At 46.6% G+C, this 20,232-nt stretch overlaps 1 protein-coding gene across 1 annotated transcript; it reads right to left on the bottom strand.

Moving 5' to 3' along the window:
• Positions 1-271: 271 nt before the first annotated feature.
• On the bottom strand, positions 272-1,219 carry LOC308329746 (beta-1,4-galactosyltransferase 1-like; the record flags this gene model as incomplete). The annotated part of the gene is made up of 1 exon (XM_080784244.1): positions 272-1,219. One exon carries the CDS (start codon positions 1,217-1,219, stop codon positions 272-274), a length of 948 nt encoding a protein of 315 aa, XP_080640370.1.
• Between the last annotated feature and the right edge of the window lie 19,013 nt (positions 1,220-20,232).

Here is a 20,232-nt window from a genome sequence, read left to right as displayed (position 1 = left end):
ACAGACAGACAGACATGATCTGCTAGGTCTCATAGTAAGTGCTCACTGCGTTCGCAAACATATCGTCAAGACCTGGAGGCGTGATCAATGCCATTTGGCTATTCTGAGTGTCCAAAGTGCCAGTTTATTCAGTTGCCGATCGGTAAAGTCACTGTGCCTCTGAGCTCTACGTTTTTTGCTGAAAACTGTGTGACTAAAACTAAATGAACACTATTCAAGAGACTACGACTAAAGTAGAAATCTTTTGCCAAAAAAAAAAAACCACTGGGTGTCATGGAGGAGGAGCATTGCCGATGTCTGCGGTGACGTTGGTGTACAGCGGATGCCTCGTTGTCCTCACCACCTTGTAGGACAGATGATTGATCCCGTCCATTGCCATGTTCCGCCTGGTGCCGCGGAGAAGTTCCGACCTCCTTGGGTTGGCTTGGTTGAGTTTATCTCTCGCATGAGGGATGTTCCTGTAATACCCCACCTTTCCACCGGGACGTGACACAGACATACCTTTATACACAATCCTTTCATAAATGTCGTCGTCCTCTCCTCCCCAGCCCCAGTAGTTATTTGGGAAGCCGTTGATTTTCAAAAACTGCTCTTTGTTCAACGCACTTACACCACCGTAGAAAGTGTGATAAAGTAAGCCGAAGTTCCACTTCTCAAGGCCGGAGATCAGATGTCTGGGCTGGCCGGAGCAGCCGTATATGTTCCGGTCGTCCATCGGTATCAGGTCGACGTCGCTGAACACAAAGCAGTCATAGTTGCCATCGTTCAGAGCCTCGCGGTAACCGACGTTCATCAGCTTAGCTCTGTTGAACGTCCCGTTTCCGTGCTGGTGGACGACATAGACCCCGTAGTCGTTCCGCTGCCTCTGGAGGATGGGGTGGAGGTAGCGAAGCCAGACTTTGAGGTGCTCCTCTCGGTCCCTGAAGGGAATGATCACGGCCACCTTCTGGGAGGCCATGCAGTCCCCGGGTCGATGGCGGCCGCCAGGCTCGACGTTGGGGTTCTGCTTGAGAATCTGGTCGAGACTCGCCCTGGAACCGAACTCCACCTTCAGAGGACCGACGAGGAGTGGAGAGATGTCGGGGCATGGTGGTGGTGGTGGTGGTGGTGCAGCTTCGGCTGGTGTGGGCGGTGTGGCTGTTGGCGCAGCCAGCGGGAAAATGACTGTCAACACACAGCCCAGCAACAACAGCTTAAACATCTGTTTAAACATGGGCATTTTCACTCACAAACCTGTAAACAGATTAGTGTTGAGTGACATTGAGTGTATAGCCAGACGAAGGGGTTAAAAAGGGCCGTGGCCTGACGTCATGGATAGTCGAGCCCATATTTGGACCAGTGTTGATTTTTAACTTCACGCAAGAAGAGCGCGCAAGTACTGTAATCGGCTGCGTATGTCGTTGGCGTCGCTCGGCCAATCGGGGACCAAGTTATGTATGTCGCCGTCGTTCGGCCAATCGGGGACCAAGAACGGCGATCGGGCTCGGTATGTATGTTGGTACGTTCCACCAGCCAATGAGAAATCGCTGTTCTCGATGACGTAACTAAAGTACGTTTCAAAATTGGTACAAGGTCAATAGGGGTTATGTACAGTTGGTATCGGCTGGGTATGTGTGCATGTTGGTGTACTCCACCGGGCAATGAGGGACCACTGACCACTGCTGTATTTTTAAACGGCAGTGGTGAGTGCATTTCTACTTGTTACTTGCGCGAGCAGAGCGCTAGTACTGTTTTCGGCTGCGTATGTCGGTGACTGTGTAACAATCGGCCTTTTACACTGAAAGGATAATTATTGCTAAAGGACAAAAACAACGGGACCGTCGGGTTAACTCTGTGGTATTTTATATAGAAGCCACGAAAAGAGAATAATAAAGTAATAATAATAGGCACAGTTTACATGGGGAAACAACTGAAATCAATAATCACGAAAACAAACCCCCTCCCAACCCTCGGCCAAATATAAACAGTTTGTGTGGCGTTAGCAGCACGCTACTGCCCGCCCACAGTAGTAAGCTAGAACTGCACTCTGTCGAGTCAGTGCATACTTGCTTGTTCCACACTAGTAAATGGCCTACTAGTGCGCAAGCAGAGTGCGCAAGTACTTTCGCAAGTACTTTTCCGCTACAAACTGTCAAATCTCAGTTTCTCTGTGAAAGAACGTTTGAAATGTTGAATTATTAGGTTTAACTATTTGCTACCTACCTACTTTATGCATGTTACGTAATGACTACTTGTGCCTGATATGGCAGTGGTGCCAGATTACATACATGTATACATAGGAGCAGTACCTTTAATCCTCCCAACACTAAAACATATCGTCATTACGTCACCATCGAAAACCAATTACACTCTGGCATTGGGTCCTTTAATCCACATCTTTATTACGTCATCATTGAGAACTAGTTATGCATATACTATGTATATGTATATGTAATTTGTAAGTTGATTAGCGGTATATTTTATGTTTACGTCATCATTGAGAGCTAGTTATACATGTACTATGTAATTTGTAAGTTCATTAGCGGTATACTGTGGTTACTTTGCGCCGTACGCAGTCCCAGCCGACCCGCCACTTTTGATGCGTATGCACCGTCCCAGCAAACTGTGCCTGATACAGCAGTGGTGCCAGATTATATACATGTATACACAGGAGCATTACCTTTAATCCTCCCAACACTAAAACATATCGTCATTACGTCACCATCGAAAACCAATTACAGTCTGGCATTGGGTCCTTTAATCTACATATTTCTTACATCATCATTGAGAGCTATACATATATACTATGTATATATGTATATGTATATGTAATTTGTAAGTTGATACTGTATACTGTGGTTACTTTGCGCCGTATACGCAGTCCCAGCCAACCCGCCACTTTTGATGCGTATGCACCGTCCCAGCAAACTGTGCCTGCAACGCAGTGCCGGTTCTAGGCCTTTTGTGGCCCCAAGCGACATATTTAAAAAAAAATCTTCTCCCTGTGACGAGGCCCCCTCAGTGGTTGAGGCCCCAAGCGACCGCTTGGTTCGCCTATGCCTAGAACCGGCCCTGTATACGTGACCCGCCGGCAACAACTACTGGCGACAGCAGGCGTTAGTCGAAAAGTGGGCGGGGTCCGGCGACATCCAATCAAACGCATGTGTTGCTTAGTTTACCCTCTATACACAGAACCATACGACTGGTTCCTATATAGTTCCACTTCGCAGTCATTTGCGGTATGCTCATGGTACAGTACATTAGTGTCATTTTCAGGATACTGAAGTACCAGCTCAGAAAATATTTACCACCATAATAAGTGATGTTAAAATACAGGAGCGTAAATATACCTGCCCTTTCTGTTCCATTCCTATAAGCCAACAAATGCTGCTGCTCTGACGAAACGCTTGTCTAATCGCTAATCGGCACAACTGAGGATGTTTCTAATGTGATTAATCCGTCCTCAAATCTTCTATTAACGGCTACAGGTGTGCTGTCGTGCTCATTTCAGCACGGCATGGATAGCCTATTTCAACCAATTGCTTGGTCAGAAGAACTATACCTGTAGTAGGCTAATATAAATGTTTCATTCCACTTTTGTCTTTTTTTCTCCTTTTTTTGGGCCACTCCTCTGTGTACCAGCAGAGGGGGGCTCATGTACCACTAGTGAGTGGTACATGTACCACTAGTACGCGTACCAGTGGTTGGGAACGGTATATTCATTTTACATGCGCTTCAAAGCGAGGACATACGGTAATGAACGGCAGGAACGCCCATATATATATAGGAGATTTTTATCGCCCAGATTCACCGCTGTTAAAACATATATAGGGTAATGGTTCTAATGGCACCGTCCGCGCGTGGGTCAAACTGTTTTAACCCATTCTGACCTGAGATCAGATTCATACGAGGTTTCCACTGGACACACACTGGTGATTAACCCATTCTGACCTGAGATCAGATTTAAAAAAATGTCAGTCGTTCTTCGATTTTTCAAAAATAGCAGACCTACAAGCTCGTAGCGCGGCCACTCGGTGGCGCGCTATGAGCTTGTAGATCTGCTATTTTTCAATAGCTAAAGCATAACATGATGCTAACACCAAAATGGGTTCCCGGTCAGAATGGGTTAAACAAGTTCTAAAAGAATGACCAAATATATTCTTTTAGAACTTGTTATATACTTTGAGCTTATAAGAGCTCTGTGGTCTTTTTAAACGGGGCGACCTCCTGAAACAATGGTGGGCTTCACACTCCATATTTCGGGGGCAGAGAGAGGGTCTGAACTGGGAACGGGGGTCTTTAAGTGGATGGCGGATCATGTTATATATGGCACCAGAACTCCCAGTATGAACCACACTATATATAGGCTTGGCCCGGCATGAAAGGCAACAGTGAGTGGGGTTGGGTTTTTTGTATAGATGTCGGGGTTTTCTTTTTTTGGTTTTGTTATTGGGGTTTCGGGGCTGCTGCTTGCTGCTGTCTGGTTCTGCTTCCCCGGGCCCATCTTGTTTTGATAAAAGTTGTTTATTAGGAGCGAGATGGCTCTTTGGTTGTGGAGAAAAGCGCTGCGGCCTACACTGTTTTAAATCACCGTGATTATCGGCTTTAACACTGGCATGGGTTGATGTGTGGAGTGGAGCGAGGCTGTGCACATTTAATGCACACACACACACACACACATAAAGTACAGTACTGTGTGTGTACATGACACACACACACACACACACACACACACACACACACACACACACACACACACACACACACACCACCTGTGTTTCACGCGTATAGGTCCAAATCATATATTGGCTTGATTCTCAGCCAGCAGAAAGAGTGAGTGAGTCTGTATAGTCCCCCCTGACCTGTCTCTCCTTCCTGGGTACACTGGGACGTGTGTGTGTGTGTGTGTGTGTGTGTGTGTGTCCGTACATATACTAGAAAGCCCCCAAATCACTGTTTTGACCACGACGGAGGTGTGGCTCTCACTAGTATCGTATCGTATGTATACGGAATTGCCAAATCTGTTCTATTTCACCGTGTTTGGTTGAGATGGTGTTTGACATTATTTACGTGCGGGTATGTATGCGCATGCATTAAGTGAGTGGCAAAGTGAGTTTAACGTCGTTTAATGCAATCAGATATAGGACGTTTCTGTTTGGATGTATATGGGCTGTGAAGGCCAGAAAGTTTAGTTTTTTGCCACTCAGTAAGTATAGGCGTTCCCACATAACTTCCAGGTATGATGATGTCACAACAGGCATACCCGCTATTGCAGGGGTGGGCAACTTTGACGATGGAGAGGGCCAATATATTTCCACAGTCACTCCAGAGGGGCCACATTGCATACTACTGTCGTAGCAAAAATAGCCGATCTACAAGCTCAAAACGCGTCTCGTTTTGAGCTTGTAGATCAGCTGTTTTTGCTATATATTTGAATTGAAATCCTTGATTATCTTTTGCTATTTTTGAATTACCTGAAAAGTAAGTGACATTAACCTGAGGGCCATATTAAGTGACGGTGGGGGCCTCACAGTCTATGGGGAGGATTTCAAGTGTAATGTACGGATCTGTAGGGGTGAAGAAGTGGTTATATATATGATGTTATGTTTTGTTTAGTTTTCATCAAGTAACTAGTAACTAAAGTTTTCAAATAAATAAATGCAGTACAATATTTGCCTCTGAGATGTAGTGAAGTAGAAGTAAAATTACTGCAAATTGGAAACACTCCAGTAGCCTACAAATACCTCAAAATGGTACTTAAGTATAAGTGAGAGAGAGACTGTGTGTGTGTGTGTGTGTGTGTGTGTGTGTGTGTGTGTGTGTGTGTGTGTGTGTGTGTGTGTGTGTGTGTGTGTGTGTGTGTGTGTGTGTGTGCGTGCGTGCGTCCTACTGGTCTTGCCACTGCATCCCTGCAGTCCCTCAAAGTCCCGGGCCTTAATGCGTCGGACGGTGACCACATTTTTCCAAAAGGCCGGGCAGGCGACTGTTGCTCTGCCGGGAAGAGCGAGCGAGCGGTGCATGCATTGCGTTATTATTGTGTTTTGTGTGTGTTGTTTAATGTGTGCGCGTGCAATTTCTTCATGTGCCACTTTTGGAAGCGGTCCCTGCATGCGGATTCTCTCTCCAGCAGCATGCGCTCCGGGGAGGTGTCATGAGGCTGTGTGCGGTACGGTACGGTACCGGTACCGCTATACGGAACGCCTTTCTGGGTCTATGGTTCTCGTGCGGCCGGGCCGAACCACGTGCAATGCATGCGCGCCCCGTGCATGCCCAGAGACGCTCTGCTTTGGTTGGACATGTGTCCGTGACTTTTCCAGGCACCATTAAAGAGGAGAGCCTCCCCCACCGCCTCTCTCTCTCTCTCTCTCTCTCTCTCTCTCTCTCTCTCTCTCTCTCGCCTTCCCATATTAAACAAGCCCGTTCCGTTGGCTCTGGCTTCCTGACACCGTAGCGGGTCCGTTTTGGGCCTGCCGCTGGTTACAGTAAAAATCAACACCTCCTCTACCCCAGACTGAGACTTTTCAGCGCGTGGATCCAGTTTCCCCACGCACTCTTGGCCCGCTCGGTTAAACGGGAGAGAGGTGTCTGTGTGTGTGACTGTGTGTGACTGTGTGTGTGTGTGTGTGTGTGTGTGTTCCATGCTTCCACTAGTCCCCCTTTGAGGCCTTTCAGCTGCAGCCTGCCTGCCTGTGAGGAGGAAGGTGGCTGATTTGATTAATTTTTATCCCACGATTTTGCAACCCTTTTTTTTCTTCACCTGCAGTGTCAATTATCTAATCCTGCAGGCGCTACACTTCCTCTGCTAACCTGGGGGGGGGGGGGGCAGCGGACTGACCTCATGCTTCCTTCTATGCATGAGGAGTCCAAGCTGCTTCTTTTCACCTGACAGGGGGGGGATTTCCCCGGCCGGACGTAGCGTAGCGATTTTTCCTGCCCGTCTGGGGGAATCGAACCGGCAACCTTTCGGCAACAATTGGGCCCTCCTCTAACCCTTAGGCCACCGCTGACCCCGTGTCTCCTGACATGCGTGGCAGGTTAAAACTTAAAACTAACCCGTGTCTCCCGACATGTGTGGCAGGTTAAAACTTAAAACTAACCCGTGTCTCCCGACATGTGTGGCAGGTTAAAACTTAAAACTAACCCGTGTCTCCCGACATGTGTGGCAGGTTCAAACTTAAAACTAACCGTGTCTCCTGACATGCGTGGCAGGTTAAAACTTAAAACTAACCCGTGTCTCCTGACATGTGTGGCAGGTTAAAACTTAAAACTAACCCGTGTCTCCTGACATGTGTGGCAGGTTAAAACTTAAAACTAACCTGTGTCTCCTGAAATGTGTGGCAGGTTAAAACTTAAAACTAACCTGTGTCTCCTGAAATGTGTGGCAGGTTAAAACTTAAAACTATAACCCGTGTCTCCTGACATGCGTGGCAGGTTAAAACTTAAAACTAACCCGTGTCTCCTGACATGCGTGGCAGGTTAAAACTTAAAACTAACCTGTGTATCCTGACATGTGTGGCAGGTTAAAACTTAAAACTAACCTGTGTCTCCTGACATGCGTGGCAGGTTAAAACTTAAAACTATAACCCGTGTCTCCTGACATGCGTGGCAGGTTAAAACTTAAAACTAACCCGTGTCTCCTGACATGTGTGGCAGGTTAAAACTTAAAACTAACCCGTGTCACCCGACATGCGTGGCAGGTTAAAACTAACCTGTGTCAGCTTAAAACTAACCTGTGGTGTCCTGTGAGGTTAGGTTTAGGGTTGGGTTTTGGGTACGGTGTCCGACTCATGACTGTAGGACTGTTAGTAGGTCGGACCAACCAAACACATGCACCCCAAACGTCGGTTGTATCTTTGTGTCTTCATGTCGATGCGGCTTCCATTGAAAATGAATGGCAGACTGTATCTTTGTGTCATGTCGCTGGCTTCCATTGAAAATGAATGGCAGACTGTATCTTTGTGTCTTCATGTCGCTGCGGCTTCCATTGAAAATGAATGGCAGACTGTATCTTCGTGTCTTCATGTCGCTGCGGCTTCCATTGAAAATGAATGGCAGACTGTATCTTTGTGTCTTAATGTCGCTGAGGCTTCCATTGAAAATGAATGGCAGACTGTATCTTTGTCTTCATGTCGCTGCGGCTTCCATTGAAAATGAATGGCAGACTGTATCTTCGCATCTTCATGTCGCTGGCTTCCATTGAAAATTAATGGCAGACTGTATCTTTGTGTCTTCATGTCGCTGCGGCTTCCATTGAAAATGAATGGCAGACTGTATCTTCGTATCTGCCCTCTGTGTGAACATGATGTAGCATAAGGTTTGGCCCTGGACACGTCGAGGAGGTTTCAGACTTTCCTCCTCCTCCTCCTCCTCGAATAGGAAACGTGGCGTTGTCATCTCACACCCGTGCGGTTGCTACGTCGACGTCGTAGATCAGACCGAGGCTTTTGATGTTTTCGCTCTTTAACCCATTTAAACCTGCAGGGAACGACTCTACAAATGTCTTCTAAATCCTGAACGTTTACAAAAAAAAAACGTATGTTTCTATATCGGTGGTGCTCAACAATTTCAGGTCAAGGAGCCACAGCATTATCTGTATTTGGCCACCTATACCCCCATCTGAAAATATGTAGTTCCAGGGACCTCCCAGAAGCAAAGATTTGAGTTAAAAACGTTACATTCAAAGATTTGCTGACATCTTCACGATTTTTCAAAAAAATAGCAGATCTACAAGCTCGTAGTGCGCCACTCGGTGGCACGCTACGAGCTTGTAGATCTGCTATTTTTTTTCAACAGCTAAAGTAAAAAAAAAAAAAGAACGGTTCAAGTGGATCACGGTTAAAAGCTAATGCGACACAGACGCGGCCTCGGGGTCTGAATGGGTTAAGTGATCGTATTGCGGGGGGGGGCGCGGGGTCGTCGGATTTCACCCCCAGACAAGCGAGCACCTTCCGCGGCGCTTGGCCGACGTTGCAGGGAGCCGTCTCTGGTTTTGACACAATGCGAGTAATAGAGCATGTGTCATTATGTTTTGATACCTGCGAGGCGTTTCTCACACCCTGAGCCCTTTCATCTTTGTTCCTCTCTCTTCACACACCGATACATTTGGCTGCCTGCAGTGATTTGCTTTGGATTTCAATTTGGCCATCAAGTTCTCTTATGTGCCCTGGAGGCACATTATCACAGTTAACCCTTTACCGTCGTCCCACCACTATATGCAGTGTATGCACCCACGTCTTTCCTCTCTCAGTTAGTCTTTATTTCTTTCTTTCTTTCTTTCTTTCTTTTATATTTTTTGGTGCTTTTGTATGCCTTTATTATTGATATAGGTAGACCGTAGTGTGACAGGAAATCAAATGGGGGGGGGGGGGGGTCAAGGTCATCGGGACTCGAACCAGGATTAGCAGCCTATAGGTGTCCGGACCGATAGGCCGGCCCAGGCCTCTTCTTATAGTCTCCCTCCCTCCCTCCTCTCTCTCTCTCTCTCTCTCTCTCTCTCCATCTCCCCACTCTCTCTCTATCTCTCTCTCTCTCTCTCTCTCTCTCTCTCTCTCTCTCTCTCTCTCTCTCTCTCTCTCTCCCTTTCGGTCTCTCTCTGTCTCTATAGGGCCGTCACGATTAAGACATTTTTGTGTGTGTGTGTGTGTGCGTGTGCGTGTGCGTGTGCGTGTGCGTGTGCGTGTGCGTGTGTGTGTGTGTCTCTTACCCCGTCATTACTCCACAGGTACTTAGTTTCGTGCCCACGCTGTTTGTCTTCGTCTCAGACGTCAGCATCAGACAAACAGCTGTGTGTGTGTGTGTGGTGTGTGTGTGTGTGTGTGTGTGTGTGTGTGTGTGTGTGTGGGATCAAGGCGGTGGTGGGAGCGGCCTGGCTGCTCTCTGGTCTGCCCCAGCGAGAGCCAGACAATGGCGGGCAGGGACAATGGGCTGGCTCTGGATCAGTGGAGGCCGCTCGCTCGCTCGCTCGCTTGTTCGCTCGGCCTCGCCTGCATGAGACAGACGCTACGTCTTATCCCATTCAGACCTGCATGGGGACGTTTATAGCATTTAACCACTTTAACCGTTATTTAAAATGTAGCTGTTGGGGGGGGGGAAATAGCAGATCTACACACTATATATTCTTTCACAGTTGAACGTTTTTAACACAGATATTTGGTTCTGGGGCGGACAGGGGGTCCCTGGAACAACATATTTTTAGATGGGGGGGGGGGGGGGTCCACGGCCAAATACAGATAATTCTGTGGGTATACTTGACGCATAAGAACCACAGACATAGACATATCCACACTTTCCCTGGGCATGTGTGTGCTCCAGTTCCTGTCAATTTGATCCAATAAAAGCCAATGAAACTGGTCAGATGACCAATGATATCCAATGAAATCAACATGGAACTGGAGCACCACACACAGCCCAGGAAAAGTGTGGATTGGTTTTTCAGAAAACTGTCATGAGTTTAGAAGACATTCTGTAGAATCCGCATTGGTCTCTGCAGGTCTCAATGGGTTATTTCCTGTTTGATTACTCATGCCTGCCCCTGATGTGTGTTTTTTTTTTTTTGTGTGTTTTTTTGCTGAGCTGCATGCATGCTCACGCTCCTTTTTTGTCTGCTTTGAGAGACGTCCCAGAGAAAAGGCTTTTGTGCAGCGAGCAGACTGGTTTTGATTTGAAAGGCGGAACTCCTTTGTGATAATGTCTACGAGATACACGTTGTTGGCAAGAGGTCCCGTGATGGATGGAGACATCATGGATGTGTGCTTAAGTGAAAGAGGAGAGAGACGGATCATGTTTTTAGTCTTGAGTGTGTGTGTGTGTGTGTGTGTGTGTGTGTGTCCACTTTGAAAGCCATTCAGGTAAATTGCGCCACACACGTTTAAGTCACTCTGCGCGCGTGCGTGCGTGCGTGTGCGTGCGTGTGTGTGTGCTTGTGAGAGAGGGAAGGTTCTGTGTGTGGATTCATGTCCGTTTCCACATGGGAGGATGTGCTTCCAGGGTCTGCCCGTAAACTGCCCATAAACGGAGGAATAGAAACGCTGGCATCGGAGGCCCTTTAGAACCGCCTCGCCACCCGAGCGTAGCGAACGGCCCCGCTGTGGGCTGTGTCCCCCTCCGCCTGTCGTCGTCCCCCCCTCCTCACAACCATACGCCCACATACACACACGCACGCACTGTGACACACACACACACACACACACACACAGCCCTGCCACCAGGCCGGAGGTAGGAAATCTAACCAATTACGGACGTATTTAAAGAAAATTGGAGCAGGGGGCCGGAAAAGTGGGGGCCTTCCACGAAAACCACAAAAAGTGAAACGGCAAAGGGACTTTTGCTCCTTGGTGAACCAAGAACCAACTGTACTGTGATCCGAGTATACGGTGCAGTCATGGGTCCCTTTAGTTTAGACTGAGTACGGTGCAGTCATGGTCCCTTTAGTTTAGACTGAGTACGGTGCAGTCTTGGGTCCCTTTAGTTTAGACTGAGTACGGTGCAGTCAGGGTCCCTTTAGTTTAGACTGAGTACGGTGCAGTCATGGGTCCCTTTAGTTTAGACTGAGTATGGTGCAGTCATGGGTCCCTTTAGTTTAGACTGAGTACGGTGCAGTCAGGGTCCCTTTAGTTTAGACTGAGTACGGTGCAGTCAGGGTCCCTTTAGTTTAGACTGAGTACGGTGCAGTCAGGGTCCCTTTAGTTTAGACTGAGTATGGTGCAGTCTTGGTCCCTTTAGTTTAGACTGAGTACGGTGCAGTCTTGGGTCCCTTTAGTTTAGACTGAGTACGGTGCAGTCAGGGTCCCTTTAGTTTAGACTGAGTATGGTGCAGTCAGGGTCCCTTTAGTTTAGACTGAGTACGGTGCAGTCAGGGTCCCTTTAGTTTAGACTGAGTACGGTGCAGTCAGGGTCCCTTTAGTTTAGACTGAGTACGGTGCAGTCATGGGTCCCTTTAGACTGAGTGGAAGTTGCTCAGTGGCTCTTTGAAGCACCCAGAAGGACCGTCTACTTCCGCCTGCGAGTCCTGACCAATTGAAACATGAGCCCGCATACAGGTAAACAAAAATAAAACCTGTGTGAAGTGAGTGGTGCAACTCCGTGTGGGGGTGGGGGGGGGGTGGCGGAAGTGCCAGACCCACGGGAACGCATGCAGGGTGCCGGCCTGATTCCGACGAGCCACCCCACGTCCGAATCGGTTGAGAAATGACAGAGTTACCCTGTGGGGCCGGGGGTCCCTCTACTGTATACTCTCTACTGTACCGTCCGAGGCTTATATACCACGGTCTTTAAATAAATACTTTCTGAGACGTCTATGGGAAGAAAGAAAATATGGGAAATTCTCTTCCAGGGCGGGACTGTGACGCTCTATATCGGGGCATAATGGCCACCCTCCCTGGTCTGAGAGAAATGTTCTCACTTTTACCTCTCTCTCTCTCTCTCTCTCTCTCTCTCTCTCTCTCTCTCTCTCTCTGATCCTCCTCCTCACTGTCATCTCAGGAAAATCCCCTCATTACCAACAAGGCCCTGAATGTAAATGCTTCATTTTTCCAGACACCCCCAGACACCTCCCCCCCACACACACACACACACACACACACCCCACAAGACGCCTTTGTTCCCCGGGCCCATTTGGCTGTTTTATCTCGGCACTTAAAAGCAATTATTCCTCGATATGAATGAAAATGTTCCCCGACAGACAGACAGACAGACAGACAGACAGACAGACAGACAGACGGACACAGTCAAGTCACTCAACTCAACTCAACTCAACTCACAAGACTTGTTTCTCGTCTTCCACTGTGCCTCACGGGCAAAGACAAATGCGCAAATCAAGGTGTCTGGTGTCCATAGGCTGCCACACACACTGTACGTGTACTACGCACGCACGCACGCACGCACGCACACACACACACACACGCACGCACGCACGCACGCACGCACGCACGCACACACACACACACACTAGGCCACACATAATCACTACACACACGCATTTGCAGACACTGACACATGTCGTAAACACAAGGAATTCACACGCACGCACACACACACACACACACACACACACACAGTAACCCCCCCCCCCCCAAAAAAAAAAGATTGTAAGGCGATCTCATCCATTAAGCGTGAATACAAACCAGTGAGTGGGCGGTGCCCCCTTGAGGAAGTTGTGGCTCCGGTTGGTGGAACCATGGGAACAGATTGGAACGGGCCCTTCAGGGCCCTCTGGGGCCACACACACACACACACACACACACACACACACACACACACACACACACACGCACACACACAGCGCATAACACAGAGACAAACAAATGAACATCACCACAACAAATCACGACGCTAATTTGGCCATAATGGCAATTCTTTTGTATGTTGAAATAAGTTCATGTTCATCCCAGTGAGACGTTGGCGGAAGTGTGGTTATCGCACGGCCGCTATATTATCACTGCAGCGACGTTCCCACTTTGCGTTGCTCTGTTTTCTTTACATCTCTAATTAGCACTGCACGTCAGTATCCCCACCAGCTCCCTAACTCACTTCAGCGTTGCGCCTGCACGCTATATATATTGCACGTTATATTGACGTTGTGCCCTATACCATTTCTGCCATATGCCCTTAATATATTATAAGACTACATTTTTTTTCAAATGGAAATATCCTAAAAGATTGGGTCGTATTATAATCAATGTTATTTTTCCACAAATTGAGTCTTGGAAATTGGGCGTCGTCTTTAATATACTTTATTGCCATTGTCAACATGTTGAGTTGATTGGAATTTGTGTCGGTGCTCTAAAAACAGACATACAAATAGACACATATTCAGGCAGTAGAAACAGATACATAAGTACAAACATCATATGAGAGAGACTGCAATAAGAAGAATGCGTTACGTTACAGTTCATGGTAAATAAATAGCAATTCCTCGTTCATCGTTCTTATACAAAGCAGCGTCACGCTGTAAAGTGCGAGTGAAAAGAGGGTCTTATAATCAGGGGGGTTCTTGTATTCGGGACAATACGGTATATATAGGCTATATTGTCTTTCCCCATTTCGCGCGTGTATAGCCAAACACACCCGTCCCGCCGCTCCAGAAAGGCAACGCCGATAACGTGAACAGGTGCATCATGGGAAGGCGAGTTCTGTCCGTCGTCTGCCATAACCTCAGCTGCGCAGTGCCTTTCCACAACGAGCTTACCTTATTATAGTGTGAATACAGTAATACACAGACCACAGCAACACAACGAGCGCATGGATTTTCTTCTATAATCACACGCACTTTATCTATATCTATAAATGCTCCATGTCTCTCTCTGTACGTCTGTCTGTACGTACAGTACGTGTGCACGTACAGACAGACAGGCGTAATAATGCCAGGAATGTCTTTCTATACAGTAGCCTATATTTCAGTTATTCGTCAGCACTTTATCATTACGAAGCCTGGAAGGAAAATCTATTCATAATGTTCCAACTTAAATGTGTAATGTAATCGTGACAAAACTGTTCATTTTCAGGATTCAAAAAAAAAAAAATAGCAAGCAATAACAGGCTAAAAACGCGCCGGGTTTTGATCTCTGTTTTTGCTTCTTTTCGTGTGACACTGTAGTGTTGGGCGAAGCGGGGCATTATAGTTTATGAAAATCTAATTACACAAAATTGAAATATGGAGAGGTTTCTTCCTGACACGATGTCCACTTTTACTCACCCTGAACGAATTACACTGCTCGTCATCAGAACCTAGAATCACCTTTCCAGTTAAATAACACAGTACTGGAGAGTACTAGAGAGCTTTTAGTTTGAAATGCATGCCCCACCCAGTTAATAAGTCTGTGTCCCTTTTATGCCCATATATGCAGATGTCAGAACTCCATTGTGATGTCAGAACAGGCCAGCTCCATAATAGTTCTAGGGGTGATCTAGGTGTGACCAATTAATTGCCTAATTCGGACCCTCTCCAGAGCCCATGACCAGGGATGCCTTTTGTGCTGGTTCTGGACAACCGTGGGTCCGACCGACTCGAGCGGGCACTGCACGCGCTGGAAGGGGGGTGCGGAGGGTGCTCCAGCACCCCCTGCTGGTGGAGAGGAGAATTTTTTGACATGTCTATCAGAGCGTGCTGAATGCAGAATGCACAGCGAGTGAGTTGACAGATAGACACAACATGACGAGACAGCTAAAACCTATTGTAGTTTTACTTTCACCTGCACCAGGTTTAAAGAAATCTAACCACCCAAACAACAACACAATAATAATCACATATACTGTTATTATGACTAACTCTGTTAACTATAGGTCCTAAATAAGTCATTATTAGGCCAATTATACCCAAATAAGACCCCCCTATAATCGCTATAATCATATTATAGAGTGTAATCATATAAAAAGCGGAAGAAACGTGACTGTTCCGGCGAGGCAGACGATGGGGGGGGGGGGGGGGGGGGGGGGGGAGGAGGAGGAGCAACATTGGGACATTGTGATATTCGAGGAGTTTATGGGTGGCAGACAGAGAGAGAGAGATAGAGGGATGTAGATCAGCTGCTGATGTGTGTTTTTCCTTTTCTTGTGTTATACTGATTCCACTGTAAAACCACATGAGCGGCCATCTGTTGATGGATCTGGGTTGATGGATCCGAGTCATTAAGTCTGCGGCGCCGGCACGTACGTACGTCCCCCCCACACTGCAGTCAGACCGTCGACGTGTGTGCAGCGATAAAACAATTAGCTAAAAAACAACGACGAGGTATTTGCGTCGTCGACGCTGCATGCGTGGCTGCAGATACCGAGGACGGGACAACAGGCCCTGTAATGAGCCGTCGTGTTCCCATGCGACCCAGAACAGACTTAAGCAATCATCATGCTCGTCATGTCACGCCACGGCACGCACGCACGCACGCACGCACGCACGCACGCACGCACGCACGCACGCACGCAGCGCCGGGGACGACAAAAATAAAAAGAGCAAGAGATAGAAGGGAAGATAGAGAGTGCGCATGTGAACTGCCAAGTTAGCGTGTTCCCTGCTCTGTATACAGGAAGTGAACAGAGACCCCCGTCCGCAGGGATACCCCCCCCCTCCACCCACCGCACGCGCACGCACACACACACACACACACGCAGGACCCCACCATGAAGACTCCTCGCAAAAAAGTCAGGCTGCCTGGCACTGACTGGGGGGTGGGTGTGTGTGTGTGTGTGTGTGTGTGTGTGTGTGTGTGTGTTAATTTCCTGTTTTATAGAGGAAACAGTGTTCACATGTACTGTACTGTTGTAGAGTGTGTGTGTGTGTGTGTGTGAGAGAGAGAGAGAGGAAGACAGAGAGAAGTCCAGCCATGTGTATTGATTCTCATGATTCAGTTTATGGGAAAAAGGACAGTCATTGTTTCTGGGAGAAGAAAAAAAAAACATTCACTTTTTCTTTTTCACCAAGTGTCTTTTTTCAGAGTAGAGTAGAGTAGAGTGGAGTGGACGGTCGAACGGCTGGATGGGAAAACCTGTGAGGTTCCCAGTTCGATCCCACTACACTCCTCCCCCAGAGTCAGTGTCGAAGTATAGCCTGGGGTCCACCTATAGCTTTCAACTGGCAAAAGTAAAACCCTTTTTAACCACTCAGCACCTTGAGACAGTAATCCATGCCTTTATTACATCTCGGCTGGATTACTGTAACGCCCTCTACCTTGGAGCCAGTCAGTCCTCCCTTGCTCGGCTCCAATTAATTCAGAACGCGGCTGCCCGACTTCTTACTGGCACGCGTAAGAGAGAGCATATAACTCCCATCCTCGCCTCTCTCCACTGGCTGCCAGTGAATCTTAGAATTAAGTTCAAGGTTCTGCTTTTTACGTTTAAAGCTCTAAGTGGTCTCGCCCCTCCATACCTCTCCGAGCTCCTCCACCCCTACTCTCCTGCCCGCTCCCTCAGGTCAGCTGACCTGATGCTGCTAGAGGTCCCGAGGGCGAAGCGGAAGCTTAGAGGGGACAGAGCCTTTTCAGTCGCTGCCCCCAAGCTCTGGAACGACCTTCCCCTGCAAATTAGGCAGGCCCCCTCTCTGGCCATTTTTAAAACCTCGCTTAAAACGCACTTTTATTCTTTGGCTTTTAACACAGCATGAGACCTCTGTTCCTGAACTAGCCTCCCCCACCCTCCTTCCCTGTTTTGTGTTTTGTTTTGTGTGTTGTCTTTGTTTTCTGTGTTTTTAGTCTCCTATGTACTGTACAGCACTTTGTGGCAGCTATGGTTGTTTTAAATGTGCTTTATAAATAAAGTTGAGTTGAGTTGAGTTGAGTTCTATGGCATAATACTATATAGGCAGCTCCCGGCAGGATCCGCCGGGAGAATCTAGACGCAGCTGCACGACATGAGACTAATTACCGGTAATTAGAGCGACAGAGAGAGAGAGAGAGAGAGGAGTGTGTATGTGTACGGGTGTTGCGTCAGTTTGACAAAGGTGCAAGACGATCAAGAAATCAGCAGAGAGTGATCGACGTTTGCGCTGTACTCTATGCCGAATTGCAGTGGACTCGGACCCAGACTTTCTTTTCTTCTCCCTGGAAACAAAAACGTCCGGGTTTCCGAGGCTATAGTGTCGAAGTGTCTTTGAGCAAGACTCTGAACCCCTAGTTGAAACCGTCTTCCAGTGACATCATCGATGGGGAATACAAGCTAATAAAAACTGCGGGCTTTCTAGTCCTGAAAAGTTGCAATGCGAAAATGGAAGCCATCGTTCTCACGATAATGAAAATCTAAACATTTTTGTACAAAAAAAAATCTTGTTTAAAAAATAATCTGCCCAATGACGATGTCACTGGAAGACGGTTTCTAAACTGCCCACAGCCCTCCTATGAGACACGGACTGAGTAGGACAAAATCGTGCCATTTTATCACGATTATTAGTGAGGACCTATATTATATGAAGATAGGTTGAAAAGTGGTGAAGTGGTCCTTTAAAGCGCTATACCGGTATATAAATGCATACCATTTACCATGCGTTGGTAACTTGGTGCCTGGGACGCGATCAGACGGAGAGAGAGAGAGTGGAGGGAATGTATAGTGGCGTTCCGGCTCTCTATCAAATGTTCTTCTGTCTTTTTGCCGTCAAGCAGGCAAATTAAAGGCAGATCCAGAGCCATGCTATGGGCATGCAGGCGCGGACTGGGCCGGGTGTTCGCATTATGCTATAGCTTTATAGCTATTGAGAAATAGCAGATCTACAAGCTCATAGCGCGCCACCGAGTGGCGCGCTACGAGCTTGTAGGTCTGCTATTTTTGAAAAATCGAAGAACGACTGACTTAGAAACATGGCTTTTTCAGAGAACTGTGAGGATGTAGAAGACATTTTTTTAGAATCTGATCTCGGGTCAGAATGGAAAACTGTCAGGATGTAGCAGGCATTTTTTTTTAATCTGATCTCAGGTCAGAATGGCTTAAGCATTAAGACGTCCGAATGAGAGCTACTGTAGCTGTTGTGGTCTTTAGTCAGAATAGGCTGTTAAACCATGGCCTGAGCCACAGGTCCACCACCGTGCCGTATAGTGGTCTGCTATACAGCTTTCTCCATAACCCCAAAAGACCCGGAAAACATATGTGGCATTTTTAGCTAGAAAGCGTTTTCTTTTTTTATTCTATACTATTCCAAAATTGTAGATAGTACAAGCTCATGAGGACAGTGCTAAACCCTTTACTATTTTGAAAAACAAAATTGTTAAAAGTTAAAATAGCTGATCTACAAGCTCACAACGTGTTGATCATTCTAGCCCCTTAGATACGAGTAGCATTTTATGTCGACTTAGATAGTATTTTATAGACAGACTTATAGCTCATTACGTAGACCGTACTAGAATTGCATTTCATGTATAGTCATAGCACTTTATAGTACACATGTATATTGTATAATATATAATATAGTAGCCTATAGTATGTATAGTTGACATAGATACTCCACTGTTACGTTCTTAGTTTTTTACACGATTCAAACTATACTTTTTATATATGTGATGTATGACATGCTTTGCTTTTGCTTAAATGTAAGTCGCTCTGGATCAAGAGCGTCTGCTAAATGCCTAAATTGTAATTGTAAATTGTAAATTGATCTAGATCGGATGGTTGAATTATTAAAAAAAATAAGGCAAATAAGTTTAGGGATAAGGGTTTTAGCACTGACAAAAATCCCAGGACTACACTTGTTACCATTTTGAAAAACATTAAAATAGTTCAAATAGTCAATCTACAAGCTCACAACGTGTCAATGTAGATCGGCTATTTGAACAATTTTGAAATGTTTTTCAAGATAGTGAAATATCCGGTTATAGCTCAACCGTCTGGAGCCAGCCGGACGGCGTGCCGAGGGTTCGACTCCCGCGAGCCCGAAGGCCTTTTCCCGGGTGTCGCTCCCTATCTCTCCCCCTCCCCTCTTTCCTGTCTGTCTACTGTTCCCTATCTATCAATAAAGGCAAAAAGCAAAAAAAATAATATATATATAGTAACTGAAGGGCAGAGTTGGGGTCCGTTACTCATAAAAGTAAGGCACTACATATTACATATTACTTTTGAAAAAAGTAATGCCTTACATTACTTTATTACTCCCTGGAGAAAGTAACTAGTTACATTACTCGTTACATTACTTTTGCGTTACTCCATAAAATCGCCTGAGATGCATTGTCAAATAATTTGCACTGAACTGCCACACAACAATATAATATTTAGTTTGGGGTCTGTGAGGCCAAATCTCATCAAATGGTGGTCCATGGCTAAAATGCAGAATACATACTGGACCTTGATATGAAAATGGTTGAAAACCACTGTACCACGTGGTTCTAGGCAAATATTAACTTTCCCAACAATATATATTCAAATAAAATAATGAGACTGAGATAAATCAGTAGACTATAATTATGTTCACAGTGCTTTAGGATCCCTTTCTTTATGATGTGGAGTCCCCTGCTCCATTGCTCATTAAATGTAGTTTTTCATTTCGGCATATTTGGTTTATTTATCTCTACATTAACTAACTAGTGATTGTGAGAGCACACGTTCTACAACAAACAAACAGACCCTCCCATTGGCAGTGTTGCCAGGTTTTAGAAGAGAAACAAGCAGCCATGTCTATGAAAACAGCCCAAAAGAAGCCTGACTGGGCTATATAAAACAAGCCCAAAGTCGCTTGTAATAAGCGGACATGGCAACACCCCAACGCCTGCTCTGTCTCTGTGACAGTGGGGAGACTGGGAGCTTTCTGTGCAGCGGAAAAGTGCTACGGAGATTTTAATACAGAGA

This window comes from Protomyctophum bolini, assembly GCF_963924005.1.
Source record: "Protomyctophum bolini genome assembly, chromosome: 15".
Classification (NCBI taxonomy): domain Eukaryota; kingdom Metazoa; phylum Chordata; class Actinopteri; order Myctophiformes; family Myctophidae; genus Protomyctophum; species Protomyctophum bolini.
Note: the sequence above shows the minus strand (reverse complement) of the source record. Positions and strands in the feature narration are given on the sequence as shown.